At 47.8% G+C, this 16466-nt stretch overlaps 1 protein-coding gene and 1 long non-coding RNA gene across 2 annotated transcripts in view; both read right to left on the bottom strand.

The window, feature by feature from the left end:
* The window catches only part of LOC309645408, a 191169-nt gene extending 187344 nt beyond the window's left edge, over positions 1-3825 (bottom strand). The window contains exon 1 of the long non-coding RNA XR_014254876.1: positions 3727-3825. This is a non-coding gene — a long non-coding RNA (uncharacterized lncRNA). The remainder of the gene's footprint in view (positions 1-3726) is intronic.
* Positions 3826-5761: 1936 nt separating this feature from the next.
* GDF5 (growth differentiation factor 5) lies at positions 5762-14874 on the bottom strand. Its single transcript, XM_082431410.1, has 2 exons — positions 12866-14874; positions 5762-10659 (listed from the first exon to the last, which is right to left on the bottom strand). The coding sequence occupies exons 1-2, from the start codon at positions 13488-13490 to the stop codon at positions 9785-9787; spliced, it is 1500 nt and encodes a 499-aa protein (XP_082287536.1). The 5' UTR covers positions 13491-14874; the 3' UTR covers positions 5762-9784.
* Between the last annotated feature and the right edge of the window lie 1592 nt (positions 14875-16466).

The following is a 16466-nucleotide window of genomic DNA, read 5'->3' as shown; positions in this document are numbered from 1 at the left end:
TTCCCTTCCTACAGCTACTGAGCCTGTGCTCTAGAGCCCGCAAGCCACAACTACTGAGCCTGCGTGCCGCAACTACTGAAGCCCGTGCGCCTAGAGCCCGTGTTCCGCAACAAGAGAAGCCACCTCAACAAGAAGCCCGCTCACCACAACTGGAGAAAGCCCACAGGCAGCAATGAAAACCCAATACAGGGCTTCCCTGGTGGCGCAGTGGTTGAGAATCTGCCTGCCAATGCAGGGGACACGGGTTCGAGCCCTGTTCTGGGAAGATCCCACATGCCGCGGAGCAACTAGGCCCGTGAGCCACAACTACTGAGCCTGCGCATCTGGAGCCTGTGCTCCGCAACAAGAGAGGCCACGATAGTGAGAGGCCCGCGCACCGCGATGAAGAGTGGCCTCCGCTTGCCACAAGTAGAGAAAGCCCTCGGACAGAAACGAAGACCCAACACAGCCAAAAATAAATTAATTAATTAATTTTTTTAAAAAATGCAGCCAAAAATAAATAAATAAATTTATTATTATTTTTTAAACTACCTATCTATAAAAAAAAGGGGGAGGTGAGAGCAATATTCTTGTTAATCAGATTCAAGAAGCAAATGTGATACAAAAACTGTGCAAATTTAAGACCAAGTAAATAATTCACACAAGAGATGATGAATTAAGATGTTGGGAACAAGAGAAAAGATTGAAAAGATTGATATTTAATTTCCTTTCTGATGGCTTCTATTTTCTCTGTTAACTTGGCAGGAAAGTTTTTCTACTCAGAGGAAGGCAGATGGTATGAGATTATAGTTTAGAAGAAGGAGAAAGTTTAAAGTTTAACAGAGAATGAAAGAAAAAGGGGCCAGTGAAATATGGAGAATCTAGGTGAAGCTGGTAACTCTTCACTTTATAAATTTTAATTTATTAATTAATTTTAAATTAAAAAGTGATTTATGATTACACTGTATTTTCTAAAAATTAGCATGTTACAGATAAAGTTAAAGTCCCTTTTTACCATCACCTTGAATCCCAACCTTCCACCCTCTCTAAAATTGAATTTCCTTTCAGATCTTTTTTAATGCTTTCACATACATATACATTTTCCCTTAGAAAATATGTCTTTCTGGTTGGTGTGGGTTTTCTTTTTTTTCCTTTTTTTTTTTAACTTAATTGACAGCATAGTTTTGTTTTATTTTGCTGCTTCCTTCTTTTTACTAGTTTCTTTTTAAAATTCTATATATGTTGTTCTATATAGATCCAGTTCATTTCCTTTTAACAGCTGTTCTATCATATGATATATATGGCATACAGTTTCTTTTTGTTGTTCTTATGACCAATGTTTCCATGAATATTCTTATACACTTAAGAGCAAAAATTTTAATGGCATCAATCTATCTCTGTGTGATTTTTCTTCAAAATCATTAGCTAGCTTGGGATTAGCAGAGGAGAGAGTTGATAGTTGGAGTCAATAAAGGATTGTTTTTCCAGGCCGTGGAATAGATGTCATCAGTGCAGAGAAGGTGATGATATTGTCAAGAAAAAGGTTCAAGGGCATTCCCTGGTAGTCCAGTGGTTAGGACTCGGTGCTTTCACTGCCAGGGGTCTGGATTCAATCCCTGGTTGGGGAACTAAGATCCTGCAAGCCGTGTGGCGCAGCCAAAAAAAAAAGAAATGTGGGGGCTTCCCTGGTGGCACAGTGGTTGAGAATCTGCCTGCCAATGCAGGGGACACGGGTTCAAGCCCTGGTCTGGGAAGATCCCACATGCCGCGGAGCAACTAGGCCCGTGAGCCACAACTACTGAGCCTGCGCGTCTGGAGCCTGTGCTCTGCAACAAGAGAGGGCACGATAGTGAGAGGCCCGCGCACCGCGATGAAGAGTGGCCCCCGCTTGCCGCAACTGGAGAAAGCCCTCGCACAGAAACGAAGACCCAACACAGCCAAAAATAAATAAATAAAAATAAAGAATTATTTAAAAACCAAACAAAAAAAACAAAACAAAAAAAAAACTGCAACCAAAAAATTTACCTTGAATATGTGTATACTTTAAAAAAAAAAAAAAAGAAATGTGAATGAAATGAGAGAGTGACCCATGTAAATATCTTGGAAAAGAGCATGCTGGGCAGAGAGAACACAAGTGCAAAGGTCCCAACATGAGAGAATGCTTGGTGATTCCAAGGAAGAGAAAGGAGGTTATCATGGCCTGGAGCCAAATGAATAAGAAAGAGTATGGTAAGAGATGAGGTTGACAAGGTGGCCCTAGAGACCAGATCATGGGGGAGCTTGTTGGCCATGGTAAAGACTTTGGATCCTATTCTAAGTATGTGATAGTGTAGCTGTAGAAAATCACTAGAAGGAAACACAAGAAACTGGTAATAGTGGTTATGGTGGTTGATTCTGAAGAAGAGGGCTGGGAGACTAGGAGGTTAAGTCTGGAAAGGAGACATTTTTTTCACTATATATCCTTTTGCATTGTTTGGAGTTTGTACCGTATCTATATAATTACCTTTAAAATTGAAAGAAAAGGGAATTCCCTGGTAGTCCAATGGTTAGGGCTCTGAGCTTCCACTGCCAGGGGTCCGGGTTTGATCCCTGGTCAGTGAACTAAGATCTTGCAAGCAGCACAGTGTGGCTGAAAAAATAATAATAATAAAATAAAATAAAATTGAAAGAAAAATATCCATATCATTCTCAAAACCTTATTCTGAAAAAAAAATTTACTCATTGGTTTTATGGAAAATACAAAGAAGTAGAACTTGGTCCCTGCCCTCAGGCATATTACAGTTGTGGAGGTATAATACATCTTCACAAAAATTTTAAAAGACAATGCAAAAGAATGAAGTTGGACTCCTATTTCACACCATATGGACAATTAACTCAAAATGGATCATAGATCCAAATATAAGAGCTAAACTATAAAGCTCTTAGAAGAAAACATAAGAGTAAATCTTTGTGACCTTGTTTCAGGCAAAGCCTTCTTAGATAAAACATCCAAAGTACAAATAACAAAAGAAAAAAACAGATAAATTGGACTACATAAAAATTTAAACTTTTATGTTGCAAAAGATACCATCAAGAAAGTGAAAAGGTATAGAATGGGAGAAAATATTTGTAAATCACATATCTGATAAGGGACTTGTATCCAGAATATCCAAAGAAGTCTACAACTCAGTAATAAAAAAATAAACACCCAGTCAAAAATGGGCAAAGGATTTGAATAGACATCTCTCCAAAGAAGATATACAAATGGTCAAGAAGCTAATGAAAAGATGATCAACATTATTAGTCATTAGGGAAACACACACACACACACACACACACACACACACATACACACAATGAGATACCACTTCACATGCCCACTAGATGGCTATAATCAAGCAGACATGCAATACAAAGTGCTGACAAGGATGTGGAAAAACTGGATCCCTCATACATTGATGTATGTATGATGTTTGGAAAACAGTCGGTTGTTCCTAAAAATGATAAACATAGAGTTACCATATGGCCCAGTGATTCCATTCCTAGGTATATATTTAAAACAAATTAAAACATATGCCCGGGCTTCCCTGGTGGCGCAGCGGTCGAGAATCTGCCTGCCAATGCAGGGGACACGGGCTCGAGCCCTGGTCTGGGAAGATCCCACATGCCACGGAGCAACTAGGCCCGTGTGCCACAATTACTGAGCCTGCGCATCTGGAGCCTGTGCTCCGCAACAAGAGAGGCCACGATAGTGAGAGGCCCGCGCACCGCGATGAAGAGTGGCCCCCACTTGCCGCAACTAGAGAAAGCCCTCGCACAGAAACGAAGACCCAACACAGCCAAAAATAAATAAATATTTAAAAAAAAAAAAAACATATGCCCACGCAAAAAATTGTATATGATTGTTCATCACAACATTATTCATAATAGCCAAAAACAACCTAAATATCCTTCAACTGATGAAATGGATAAATAAAATGTGATATATCCAGAAAATAGATTATTTCTCAGCAATAACAAGGAATGAACTACTGATACACTACAATATGTCTGACCCTTGAAAACATTATGCTAAACGAAGGAAGTCGATCGCAAAAGGCTGCATACTATATGAGTATGATTCCATTTCTATGAAGAGTCCAGCTGCCCATTCCCATGGCCAATTCCTGAACCTCATCACCAGAATTGTTTTAATTACTTTAATTTATGCCATTCTGGGTTCTCACCGTCTTTTTTTTTGGCCACACCATGCGGCTTGCAGGATCTTAGTTCCCCGACCAGGGATCGAACCTGTGCCCCGTGCAGTGGAAGCACGGAGCCCTAACCACTGGACAGCCAGGGAGTTCCCTCACCATCCTACTTTTTAAGTGTCCATTCATTCCTAGTACACTTGTCATTTCTACCCCATTGAGACCTCCAGGCTTTTTATCTCTTCTCTTTACACAGTAGTCTGTCAACCCTCTCATCTCTCTCCTTCTATCTAGCTCAGATCATACAGTCTGTCACTTTAATTGCTTATCTCTTGCAATATAACTCCCTTGCTCAAATGTCTTCCTATCCCGGCCCCCCAGCTGGAGAGACACCATGCCTGCATCTAGGTTATTGAGTACTATTGGAGAAAATAATGCAAGGAACATATTGGTACCATCAAATATGGATATCAACCTTTATTACGCTCAACTCTGCCTCCCTTCTCCAAAACTACTGTTTGTAACTGTATTAGATTCCTAGGACTTCCATAACAACAACAACAACAAAAAACAAGCCAGGTGGCGTAAAACAATCGAAATGTATTGTCTCACAGTTCTGGAGATAAGTCCAAAATCAAGGTGTTGACAAGGATCACGCTCTATCTGAAGGCTCTAGGGGAGGAGGATCTTTCCTTGTCTCTTCCTAGCTTCTGGTCTTTGCCAGGAATCCTTGCTGTTTCTTGGTTTTTTTAACTCCAACCTCTGCCTCTGTCATCACATGTACTTCTCCTTTTGTGCCTATCTCTGTGTCTCTTCTCATCTTATAAGGACTCCACTCATACTGGATTAGAGCCCACCCTGATGACCTTATCTTAACTTGATTACATCTGTGAAGATCCTTTTTCCAGATAAGGTTATATTCATAGGTTAGGAGCAGGGGGGTTGGACTTTAACATATTTTTTTGAGGGACACAATTCAACCCATAACAGGAACCTGTTCCACGTTCCTTGACTCTGACCCCTTCTTACTGTCTCTGAACAGATAGCCTCACCTCCTGCTTCACAGAGAAAAAAGAAATTAGAAGCCATCAGAAGGAAACTCAACTTCCCACCACCAAACTAACAAACCTGCTTGTATAGCGTGCATGTATCCTTTCTTCTTTATATCATTTCAATGGAAGAATTGCTGTTTTTCTTAGTTAAAGCTAATCTTGTAAGAGTTCTTCAAACTTGACATGTCCAAAACTGACCTCATCATCTTCCTCTCAAAATCTGTCCTCCTGGGCTTCCCTGGTGGCGCAGTGGTTGAGAGTCTGCCTGCCAATGCAGGGGACACGGGTTCGAGCCCTGGTCTGGGAGGATCCCACATGCCGCGGAGCAACTGGGCCCGTGGGCCACGATTGCTGAGCCTGCGCATCTGGAGCCTGTGCCCCGCAGCAAGAGAGGCCGCGATAGTGAGAGGCCCGCGCACCGCGATGAAGAGTGGCCCCCACTTGCCACAACTGGAGAAAGCCCTCACAGAGAAACGAAGACCCAACACAGCAATAATATAAAAATAAATAAAAATAAAATAAAATAAGCAAATATGGTTAAGAAAACAAAAAAAAAAAATCTGTCCTCCTTCTGTGTTCTCTCTTTTCATTGTTGTTGAATGGCACACCGTCCGCCCAGTTGCTCAAGCAAAAAACCACAGGATTCACCTTTGACTCTGCTTCTCCCTTATTCTCTCCATCCCAACACTCCCCAAGTCCTGCTAAGAGAGCAGAACCACAGTTTCTTTGGGTTTGTACAGTACCTGTCTATTAATAAAGCCCACACTTGTATTTGCACTTAGGCACCCACATTATATTCAGTTGATTCTACTGAGTTCACAGCTACCTACAACACTATCTCTTTCCCACCTGAAGTTGTGAAATCACACTTCATATCTTGTACTTGTATGGTTGGTTTCATGCATTCTGATGACTTTCCCCCCTGTTTTATTTCATTTCCTTTGATTCAGTCTATTATCTTACCATCTTAGCATCCTTTGGGATCTTTATTTTCTCTTTCATTCATGCATGGAACTTGAAGGCATGATCATTGCAAGATAAGAGACTTCACGTAAAGTGCTAAGCACAGTACCTGGTACATAATAAGCCCTCAATAAACATTGTAGTTTTTATTATCACCCCAACATTCAGAACAGTATTGGGCCATAGAAGACCCTCAATAAATATTTACTGGTTAATAAATGAATAGATGGATCAAAGATGGATGGAATGAATGAATATCCTCTTTCCTGCATCCCAGGTCCATTAAATTTGATATTATTATCCCTCTTTTACAGTTAGAGAAACTAGAGAGGTTAAATAACTTGCTCAAAGTCACTCAGCTGGAAAGTGGTGGAACTAGAACTGGAACCCAGATCTGCTTGACTCCTAAGCGTATATGACTATTCTGCTTGACTCTGCTTCCTCACATTATATTCAGGTCAAAAGAACTAATTGTGAAGTCAGAGGCTTCCCAAGGTTGTGTGTTCCAAGCCCTAGAAAAGCTGATTCTCCAGCTTGTGGCCCTGGGACACGGGGATGTGGAAGAGGCCAAGAGGTGGCATCAGAGCTTTGGGGGCCTCACTTCTTTCCTCTGCTATGGGCCTCCCATTTTCCCTGCCCTAAACTCTATGCTTAGCTATCTCTCCCTAGGAACTAACAATATTCTGTGTCCCCAAGGAGATACTTTAAGACCAGGGCGCCAAGCCCCGGGAAGATAATTCTACTACTTGCCAAGACTGGGGTCAGTGGAATTGGGGGTCCAGAAAAGTGGCAAGAGTGGTACAAAGAATACAGAGACCTGCAGGAGAACTACAGTTACCTCTCTGGATTGTTAGCTTCTCATCTGTAAAAATAGGGGAGCAGAGGGTAATATTCCTTGCCCTGCCTGCTTCACAAGACTGTTTGAGGCACAATAATGATAACAGCTAACATTTGTTGAGTGTCACCTCTGTGCAAGCTACTGTGCTGAGTGTCTTTCGTAACCTCACAGTTAGCCTTATGAAATAGGTACATCGTTTACTCTCCCCCCCCCCTTTTTTTTTCACAAATGAGGAAATCAAGGTTCATGGAATTAGGCGACTTGCCCAAGGCCTCTAACTCTAAGTGACAAATCTTGAAATTTGAAACTGGGCTGCCTTTTGAGCCCAGCAGAGCTGTGAGATCACAGCTGAGAGAGTGTTTGTGAACTCTAAAGAACGATATAAGCCTTGAACCCTTTGGCGTGAGAATGCCCTGTACAAGTATGCAGCCTGTTATGATTGGGACTGGAGGTGGGTGCCTGGTGGGGATAATTTTCCAAGGAGGCAGTTGAACAGATCAGATGGTTAGGATGGAAGGGCTGTTCCCACCCACAATGATCTGATTGGCTCCCCATAGTCTGGGTGGGAAATGGGGTCAGGTACAGAGTCTGAGTGGTTCTCTTGCGAAAGAGTGTTCTAGGACAGGTGGAGGGGGGAGAGGAAGCTCCTAGGATATCAAGCTGGAGCCACAACATTCAATTCAATGCCTGGGCCTCAGCAGGAAGAGCACCGTGGCTGAGAGTCCTTGAAGCTTTCTGATAGGGATAAGGCAGGGAGAGCTCCAATCTGTCAGACTTTCCAAGAAACTAGGGACGTACAGCCCAGGAAATCAGTGCGTGTAGGAGCCCGCCCCACCTGTGACCCCTTGGTCCCCTGCCTCTCTGCCCCTGGGTCTCCAGCCACCCTGCTTCTACACTGCTCTCCATGTGTCCACAGCCCACTGCTTGGCCTCCCCGGGCACCTCCCTTCCAGGCTCACTCTCCTCTCACATACACCAGAACTCTGTCTGCCGTGCAGCTCCTTTGTTTACTTCCAGAGCTTGTGGGCCTGCCCCCAGCCAAACACAACGAAACTCGGCCAGGGAGGGCTAGGCTCCAGGCTCAGGCTGGCCCCTTAGGGACAGGGAATGGCCTCCAAGCCAGGGAGGTAGCTTGAAGGTATGCTGCCCCCCACCCTGGACTCTTGCTTCAGGTCCTGACAACCCAGGTTTCAGGCCTAGAGGGAAGAAACACAGGATCTGCCCACAGCTGGGCAAGAATCCTTACTGTTGAAACAGCTTTGGCTAGGAGCCCTGGGAATCGAAGACCCAGCTGGAGAGAGATGGGGGAAATTTTGAGGCCCCCTGGGTGGGAAGCTGAGGCCTAGGCTCTCTTCTGCTGGTCCTCCCTTTCTTCAGCCAGGCAGAACCTGGTCCTGAGCCCTTGGAACAAGGACTCAGGTGCCCAAATTTCCCTACCAGAAGGCTGTATTCCCCTCCCAAGAGTTCATGCCTCACTCTTCCCCATAGGTTCTAGTGGAATAGGGAAGTGGGCATTTAGTCTGGGCCAAGCCCCAAGCAGGAATGTGTCTGACATTGGTCCATCTAAGGTCAGTAAGGTCAGTGGGGAGGTTACTAATGTATAATGTATAATTATGTATTTATATATGGTATACTATAAAGGGGAGGAGCTCCAGTTGTTTCTAGAGCTGGGGTGAAGGGGTGGAATGTGTGCCGAACTGGAGGGTAGCAGGTAAGATGAGATCACAGGTAAGATCATGTGAGGAACAGTGGTCAGTGACAGAAAAGAGATGCCCCAATAGGGGAAGAGGAGATCATGGCAGCCCACGTTCCCCAGTGAGAGGTGGAGGGCCCTTTAAATGGTGACCAGTTGATTCTGTGCATATGATATGGGGATGAGAGGGGACAGAGCAGACACTGGTGAATGAAGTGGGGATGACTTTAGAGGAAATGAAATCCCCAATTTCCCTCCCATTTAAGGGATCCATTTTGGAGACAACAAGCTTGACTAAGGAATGTCAAAAAGGAAACCTAACTCTGTTGCTAGGCCTCAGTGGAATAGATGGAGCTCTGGAAGAAAACCAGGAATGGGGTTAGAGGTAGCACTGGCCCTACTCAGCCTGTGCTCTCTGTCCCATTCTGCTTCAGGCAGCCCGCCTCCCCTCTCTGGGTCGGTCTTTCTTTGAAGGGTCACTGGGTCCCCTGGGGTAAATAAGAAATCTGCCACAGTTTTAGGCATGGTTTTGTTTTTTATCTCATCAATGTACATTTTAATCTAACAGTCTAAGAGCCTCACACTCCTCACCCCTGCCCAAACCCGCTCCCCCTCTTTCCCACCCCTGCCCAATCAGCATCCATCTGCCCCGGGGGCAGAAAGTCACCAAGCACAATGGTGATTCAAGGAGGAGGTGGCACCTGTGCCTCTCCCAAGGAGAACCCTCCCTGGAGAGTCCAGAGGTCGAGAAGGTCCAGGTAAGGAGAGGTGGCGGGCTGAGTCTCAATGGAAAACAAGGCCTCCTGGGTCTCAGTCCCATTCAGAGTCTGTCTCCCTGGGCCTGTCCCTGCCAGTCAGAGCAGCAGAAGGGCAGAAATCCTCAGACAGGGGGACTTGTGGATAGAAAGAGACCTTCAGCCCAATTCCCACTCTGAGATGGAGCAAGGCTGTTCAAATCCCCTTTCACGCAGGCTGTGTAGATGCTCCTGGCTGTAGCTTCCCGACCCCTCTGTGATTCCAGGAGTGCGTGGAGGGGCTCTTGTGACCAGCATCCTGGGATGTACCACCCAGGAAGACAGAGGCCAGTGCTGCTACCTGCAGCCACAAGACTCCACGACCATGTCCTCATACTGCTTATAGACCACGTTGTTGGCGGAGTCAATGAAGAGGATGCTGATGGGACTCAGCCGCGTGGGCACACAGCAGGTGGGTGGAGTGGACTCGGGGTCCATGGAGTTCATCAGGGTCTGGATGACTGCATGGTTCGTGGGCTCCAGGTGGGAGCGCAGGGGGAACTCGCATAGCCCCTCACAGTGGAAGGCCTCGTACTCCAGGGGCGCGATAATCCAGTCGTCCCAGCCCATGTCCTTGAAGTTGACATGCAGCGCCTTCCGACTGCAGCGGGCCTTGGGGTTCTTGCTGGGCCGCTTGCCCTGACGCGTGGCCAGTGGGGCCCGCCTCTTTCGCCGCTGGCTGAACAGGTACTCGTACACGGTCTTATCATCTTGGCCAGAGCGGGCCTTAATCTCATTAAAGAACAGGTCCCGTTTCTTGGTGCGGCCAAACACCAGGAACAGGGCCTTCTCATGGACCTGCCGGGCAGCCCGGTCAAAGCCCAGGCCACGGAGGTCCACGGCCCGGCCCCGTTCCCAGGCCTCCAGCTCCAGGCACAGCTGGGCCGAGTTCTTAAAGTTTCGGAAGAGCTTCCAGATGTCGAACACCTCCCAGCCAGATCCATCCAGGCCTGGCACGGAACGCACACCCAGCAAGGCTGCCGGCTGTCGGCCGCTGGGGCAGCTGGACAGCTTCAGCTGGGCAGCTCGCCCACTGCCGGGGGCCACTGGCTTAGCTGTGTCCGAGGGCTTCTTCCGCAAGATCCGCAGCTCGGCCCCTAGTAGCCCATCCTTCTCCAGGGCGCTAATGTCAAACACGTACCTCTGCTTCCTGACCGCAGGACCTCGGTCATCTAGAGAGAACACCCATAAGTCATTCCCTGCAACCTCACCAGGGGAGCTGGTCACCTCAAGGCCTCAGGGAAGGACCACAGCTCTTCTTCCCTCGAGAGAACATTATTTAAGCTCTTCCCCACTCTGACAGAAGCCAAGACCCAAATCACTGGGAGCCTTTTTCAAAATAAGGGAGCTTCCTACACAGTCAACCAAGTAGGGTTGTTGATCTGTAGATATGGCTGTAGCTGATTTGAGTGATTCTGGGTGTTTGTGTCAATGAGATGCACAGCAGAGGTCCATCAGCCTTAGAACTGCCTTCTGCCTGCCCCTCTCCCATCTGTTATCCAATATGATTTCTCTTTGGTAAGATAGGTGGAACGGGCATTATAATGACCCCTGTTTTTCCAGGGGAGGAACCTGAGGCTCAGAGAAGTTAGTAACTTGCTCATGGTCACCCATCTGGGAAAAAGCAGAGCTGGAACTCCAGCCTAGAACTTTTTACACCGGATCCTGAGCTGCTTCTACTATACCATGCCTTAAAGAAGATCTTAGTGTTCTTGTTTTACGGATGAGGGACAGAGACGGGGAGTGACTTGCCTAAAGTCACACAGCAAGTTAACAAAAAAGCCGGTCTATAATCCAATTTTCCTGGCTTCCCAGTCTAATGATTTTGTTGTGTATGTTTCTTACCCTGCTGGGTACGTGAATGTGTGTGTGTGTGAATGACAGTTGGTGTGTGTGTGTATGTATGATTCGGTTCACATGTGAGTATGAAAAGTAATGCATATGTGGGTGACATGTTATATGTAAGTATGATTGGGCTTGTGTGAATATTTGAAGGATATGTATGTATATGTGTCTGTATATATGTAAGAAGATTCCTTGTATATATGTAAGGTGTGTGTGCACGTGTGTACATGTGTGTGTGATTCAGCATGTACGTATAAATATAAGGCTGTGTGTGTGTGTAAGCAGCTCAGTAGTATGTCCGAATCAGCACGCCCTCCTTCCTAAATACCAATTTGCCATTGGGAAACATTCATAATATTGCTCTAGAAGGTGACTAATTAGGCCTTTAAACTCCCCATCTCCCCCCTCCAAGCTCCCTTAGAGCTGGGGGGCACAGGGACTTATTTTATGATTCCCCAAGGGGTCACAGCTTGCTCTGGCTGGGCAGGCAGCCAGGCCACCTCCCCCAACCTCAGCCAGACCTGCTGCCTCTGCGCCTCCCCCCGCCCTCTGTCGTTCCCCCACTGGCCAGCTCTAATGAGGAACCTCTTCCTCTCTCTGACCCTTCCCCCACCCTGCCAGCCAAAGTCCCAAGACTCCCAGAACCAGAACGTATGAGCTGCCAGCAACTCTAGCAATCAGGTCCACCTCCCTCTTCACACTTATGGAGAAACTGAGGCCCTACGAGGGGAAGGGACTTGCTGAGATCACACAGCAAGTTGAGAGGAAAAGCCAAGACAGAGATGTGGGTGGGCAGAGGGAGAAGTGAGGGGAGCAGATCGTCTCCTGGGTTCATGATAAAAATGATGTGTGTTTAGGACAGGACAAAAAGTTTTCATATTTGAAGGGCTCTCAGAAATCACCCAATCCAACCTCCATAGGGTTGTACTGATGGGGAAACTGAGACCCCAAAGGGAGAAGGGGCTTTCCCAAGGTCACACGGTGAGTTAGACCCTAGGTCTGTTGTCCACCCTGCCCCACCTCGTATATCTAGAGGTTGTTCCAGAACTCCAGTATGCCTCATTTACTGTCGTCACCTATCCTGTCCCCTCTGACCCCCAGCCCGAAGGCAAAGTGGGAGAACCGTGGGTATCTGAGATTAATTTCTCTCTCTGCCATCTGAGAAAACCTACAACCCCCTGCAGCCTGGAAAGTCTGGCCAATTCACATAAGCACAGAGCATGGCCTGGTAATCAAGAGTCTTAGAGTCTGGTCCCCAACTCTGCCACCAACAGGCAGGTCTTGTCTCCTTCCCAGGCTTCAGTAACCCCCTCTGCGCCTTGCAGGAATGGCACTTGGTGATCCCCAGGTGCCCTCCAGCTCTGACATGCCAGCAGCCTGGGACCTGGAGTGTATGAGGCAAGTCCCAGACACCACCCAGGCCAGATGCACACACCGTCTCCCACCAGTGCAGTGGCGGGGCTCTGAGAGCCCCCTCCATGCATGCAGATGCCCCTCCCTCTGAGCCGTGCCCCTGCCACCCCGCCCCCTCACCTTGCCCTTTGTCAATAAAGCTGGTGATGGTGTTGGCCAGGCCAGCCTCCAACTTCACGCTGCTGTTGCCTCCCTTTCTGTCAGCCTCGGACAGCGTCCTGTACAGCGAGAGCATGTATTCGTGGGGCGTGATGGGGGGCGGGCGGAATGACTCCTTGGGCTCTCGAGGGGACCCAGGCTCCCTGGCCTTCTTCAGCAGGAAGGGGCTGGGGACAGATCCTGCCTTTGGTGGTGCCTTACCCCCAGGAAGGTGTCCTTTTGGGGTCACAGTCCGCGTTGCAGCCTGCCTTGTCTGGGGAGGGTGTCCTGGCTTGGGTTCAGGGCCACCCGATCTGGGGGGCAGCTTTTTGGATTCATCCTTCTTGGGCTGTGTCAGGGCTCCTGTCTGCCCGGTGCCCCCCTTTGCCCTGGCATTGGTGGCCCCCCCACCGTAGCTGTGACCCCCCGGCCTGAAGATGTTCTGGGCCAGAGGGGGCCTCTCCTTGGCTTCTGCTTTGGCCAATCCTGGCCTGGCCCCCTGGGGTCTCTGGCCCAAGTCAGGGGCACCCAACACAGTGCAGATGAATTCCAGGTCCAGCCAAGCCAGGTGCCAAAGCAAGAAAGTGAGGACTTTGGGGAGTCTCATCCTCTGGCCAGCCGCTGAATGACACCAAAGAGAACAGTGGCAGCAGCGGAGGTGCCTCTGGTTTGGCAGGAAAAACCATGAAAAGAGTGGACCCTCAAAAGCAGCGGCAGCAGCAGTAGCAGCAGAAGGAAAGGCTTTCTCCTCAGTCTGAGGCTCTTGAAGTCTGCCGGGTGTGTGTTTGTATCCAGTCCCATAGTGGAAATGCTCTCGTATCCAGACGTGCACCGTCTCCAGTCAGCAGCTGAAAATAACTCGTTCTTGAAAGGAGAAAGCCGACCGCCCCCTTTCTCCTGCACAACTGACTGAGGGCTTGAAGGAGGCTTGTATAAGGCTGAGGGATTTTTCCAAGAAGGAAGAATGGCGTAATGCTGCCTGTGTGCTCCAGTTCTTTTTTTTTTTTTTTTTAAGTTTTGAATCCTTTCCAGTGAAAATACTTACACACACACACACACACACACACACACACACACACACATGCCTGCAGGTGCTCAGAAAAATCTTTTACAAACCTGAACTCAGGAATTGGAAACGGAATTCCAACCCAAACCAATTTAATTACTCTCTGATGTCATGCTGTCTAAACTCATTTAAGTGCGATATATTTATGTGAAAAAAATCACCGCTGCCCTTTGAGGCCATGGCTCACGGGGGCTCTTGGCACACAGCCCCGAGGGGGGCTTCTAGGCTTGGGGGGGTGCCTCTCAGTCCCACGGAGCAGACTCACGGGTCTTTACCTCCACGTCACGGGGCAGCCCACCCCACCTTCCTGAGGAGAGATGCTGAGGAATGAACTCAAGGATCTTAAGCCCCAGAAGCATGAGGAGTGTGGGTTTTCAGTTAAGTCCTTGGGGTGTTTTTAAAGCAACCTTTGCGTCTAGTCTGGGACCTGATTTTTTGTTGGGGGGTGGACAGTACAGATGGCAGCATTTACCCACAGTTTCTTTTATTTTATTAAACTTGTGGTGACCCAGAGACAGAAAAATATCAGTACCCACTACACCCCTCCCCACAAATGCCGTTGACTGAGCTCAGATTGTTACCTCAGGCTTTGGGGGCACTGCCGCCCTGAGCCCACTCCTTAGATGGAGGCAGGTCCAGAGTATACCTCACTGCCACCCCAGCAAAGACAAACTCAGTTTTGTTGGGAGGGACTGGCTGAGTCCAGAGGGGGCAGCCCCAGCCTGGGGCAGCAGCGGCCCCTGCAGGAGGCTGGAAAAATGATTTCCCACACAGTGCTTTTCTGGTAGTTCTGGAAGAAGTCTCAATTCCAGCTGGACTCATGGGGGAAAACTGTTCTCTTTACCTGGAATACCCTCCTTTCACTCCCACAACAGGAGGAAGTCCTCCTCATACTGAGAGCTTCAGCTGAAAATTTACCTCCTCCTTCCCTGGTTAAGAATCCGCCTGCCAATCCAGGGGGCACGGGTTAGAGCCTTGGTCCGGGAGGATCCCACATGCCGCGGAGCAACTAAGCCCGTGCGCCACAGCTGCTGAGTCTGCGAGCCACAACTACTGAAGCCCACGCGCCTAGAGCCCGTGCTCTGCAACAAGAGAAGCCACCGCAATGAGAAGCCCGCGCACCGCAACAAAGAGTAGCCCCGCTTGCCGCAACTTGAGAAAGCCCACATGCAGCAACGAAGACCCAAAGCAGCCAAAAAAAAAAGTTTCACCTCCTCCAGGAAGCCTTCCCAGATCCCCAGACAGAGCCAATTACCCCTTCTTGAACGTTTTGCTACAACACTTGTCACACTGTGAGAAGTATAGCAGCGGTAGAAGCACTCAGGTAGGCTTCCTTCTTAATCTGAGATTCTTTGAGTCTGCCCGATAGAGATCTGTTCGTACTCTAAGTTCACCAGATTGGTTTCCCAGCACAACCTGGCACAGAGTAGAAGCTCAGTAAGCATCTGATGAATGAAAGAAGATGAAACTCACAGCTGGGGTGTCCAGGTGCTTGACCAGCCTTTTCATGGTGATACGTCCAGATCCTTGCTGATCTTCAGAGCACAGCTGCATAACTTGGCCATTTCAAGCTTCATCTGGTGCTCCTAGGTCAGAAACCCCAGGAGAGCTCCACCTCCCCATCTCAAAGGATCAATACACCACCAGACACTCTTCAGGGGGAGCTTTAAGGAAGAGCCGAATTCCTTACTATCGCTCCGGTTGCCCAGATTCACAACACTTGGCTTCCCTTTTGACTTGTCCACTTAAGCAGTCATCTCTGGGGTTCCTTCATCCTCTCCATCCCCACCACCTCACTGTCTCAGTCCTCCTCACGGCCTGTCCTAATATAATTCCCTTATAACTGGCTTCTAGGCCTCCCGGATCTCTCTGTTCCAACCCTCCCTCTCTCTAAAAGCTGCCCATTGAAAAGTGCCAACTCATGTGCCCTCTCCTCCATGAAGCCTTCCCTCATTCACTAGAAAATACACACTCCTGATTTGCCATCACACATTTTCTGTGCCCCTTTCCATTTTGGCAGCTCCAAGATTATCCAGTTCTGCCTCTGCCCCCCTGTCTCAGACACAGTTCATTTCTTCTACTCTGTGGACTTTTTTCATATTTAAAAAATCATAACGTAATTCCTTATAGCAGTAATAATTTATTTACATACCTGTCTCCCCCATGAGTTTATGACTAGACGGCACCATATTTATCTTTCAATTATTCCCAGGGCTGGGCACAGGGCCCAGCACATAGCGGGTTCTCAGTGTGTCGTATGGATGAATGAATCTCTAACCGGCCCTTATATACAAAAGCCATCATTTTCTACTTTAAGGTATAGTTACTTGCAGACATGTCGTGCCTTCCCTGCTGGACTCTGAGTTCCTGAAAGGGAGAGATTCTCGCCTTGCCACGAATTAGGTACTTTGTAAGCCTGAGTGAGTGAATAAATGAAGGGATGAATAAATCAAAAAAATCAGGAATTCTCTGGCGGTCCAGTGGTTAGGACTCCACGCTCTCACTGCCAGGGGCCCG

This window comes from Balaenoptera physalus (assembly GCF_965194825.1).
Source record: "Balaenoptera physalus genome assembly, chromosome: 16".
Lineage (NCBI taxonomy): Eukaryota > Metazoa > Chordata > Mammalia > Artiodactyla > Balaenopteridae > Balaenoptera > Balaenoptera physalus.
The sequence above is the reverse complement of the archived record's forward strand: the minus strand, read 5'-3'. Positions and strand labels throughout refer to the sequence as shown.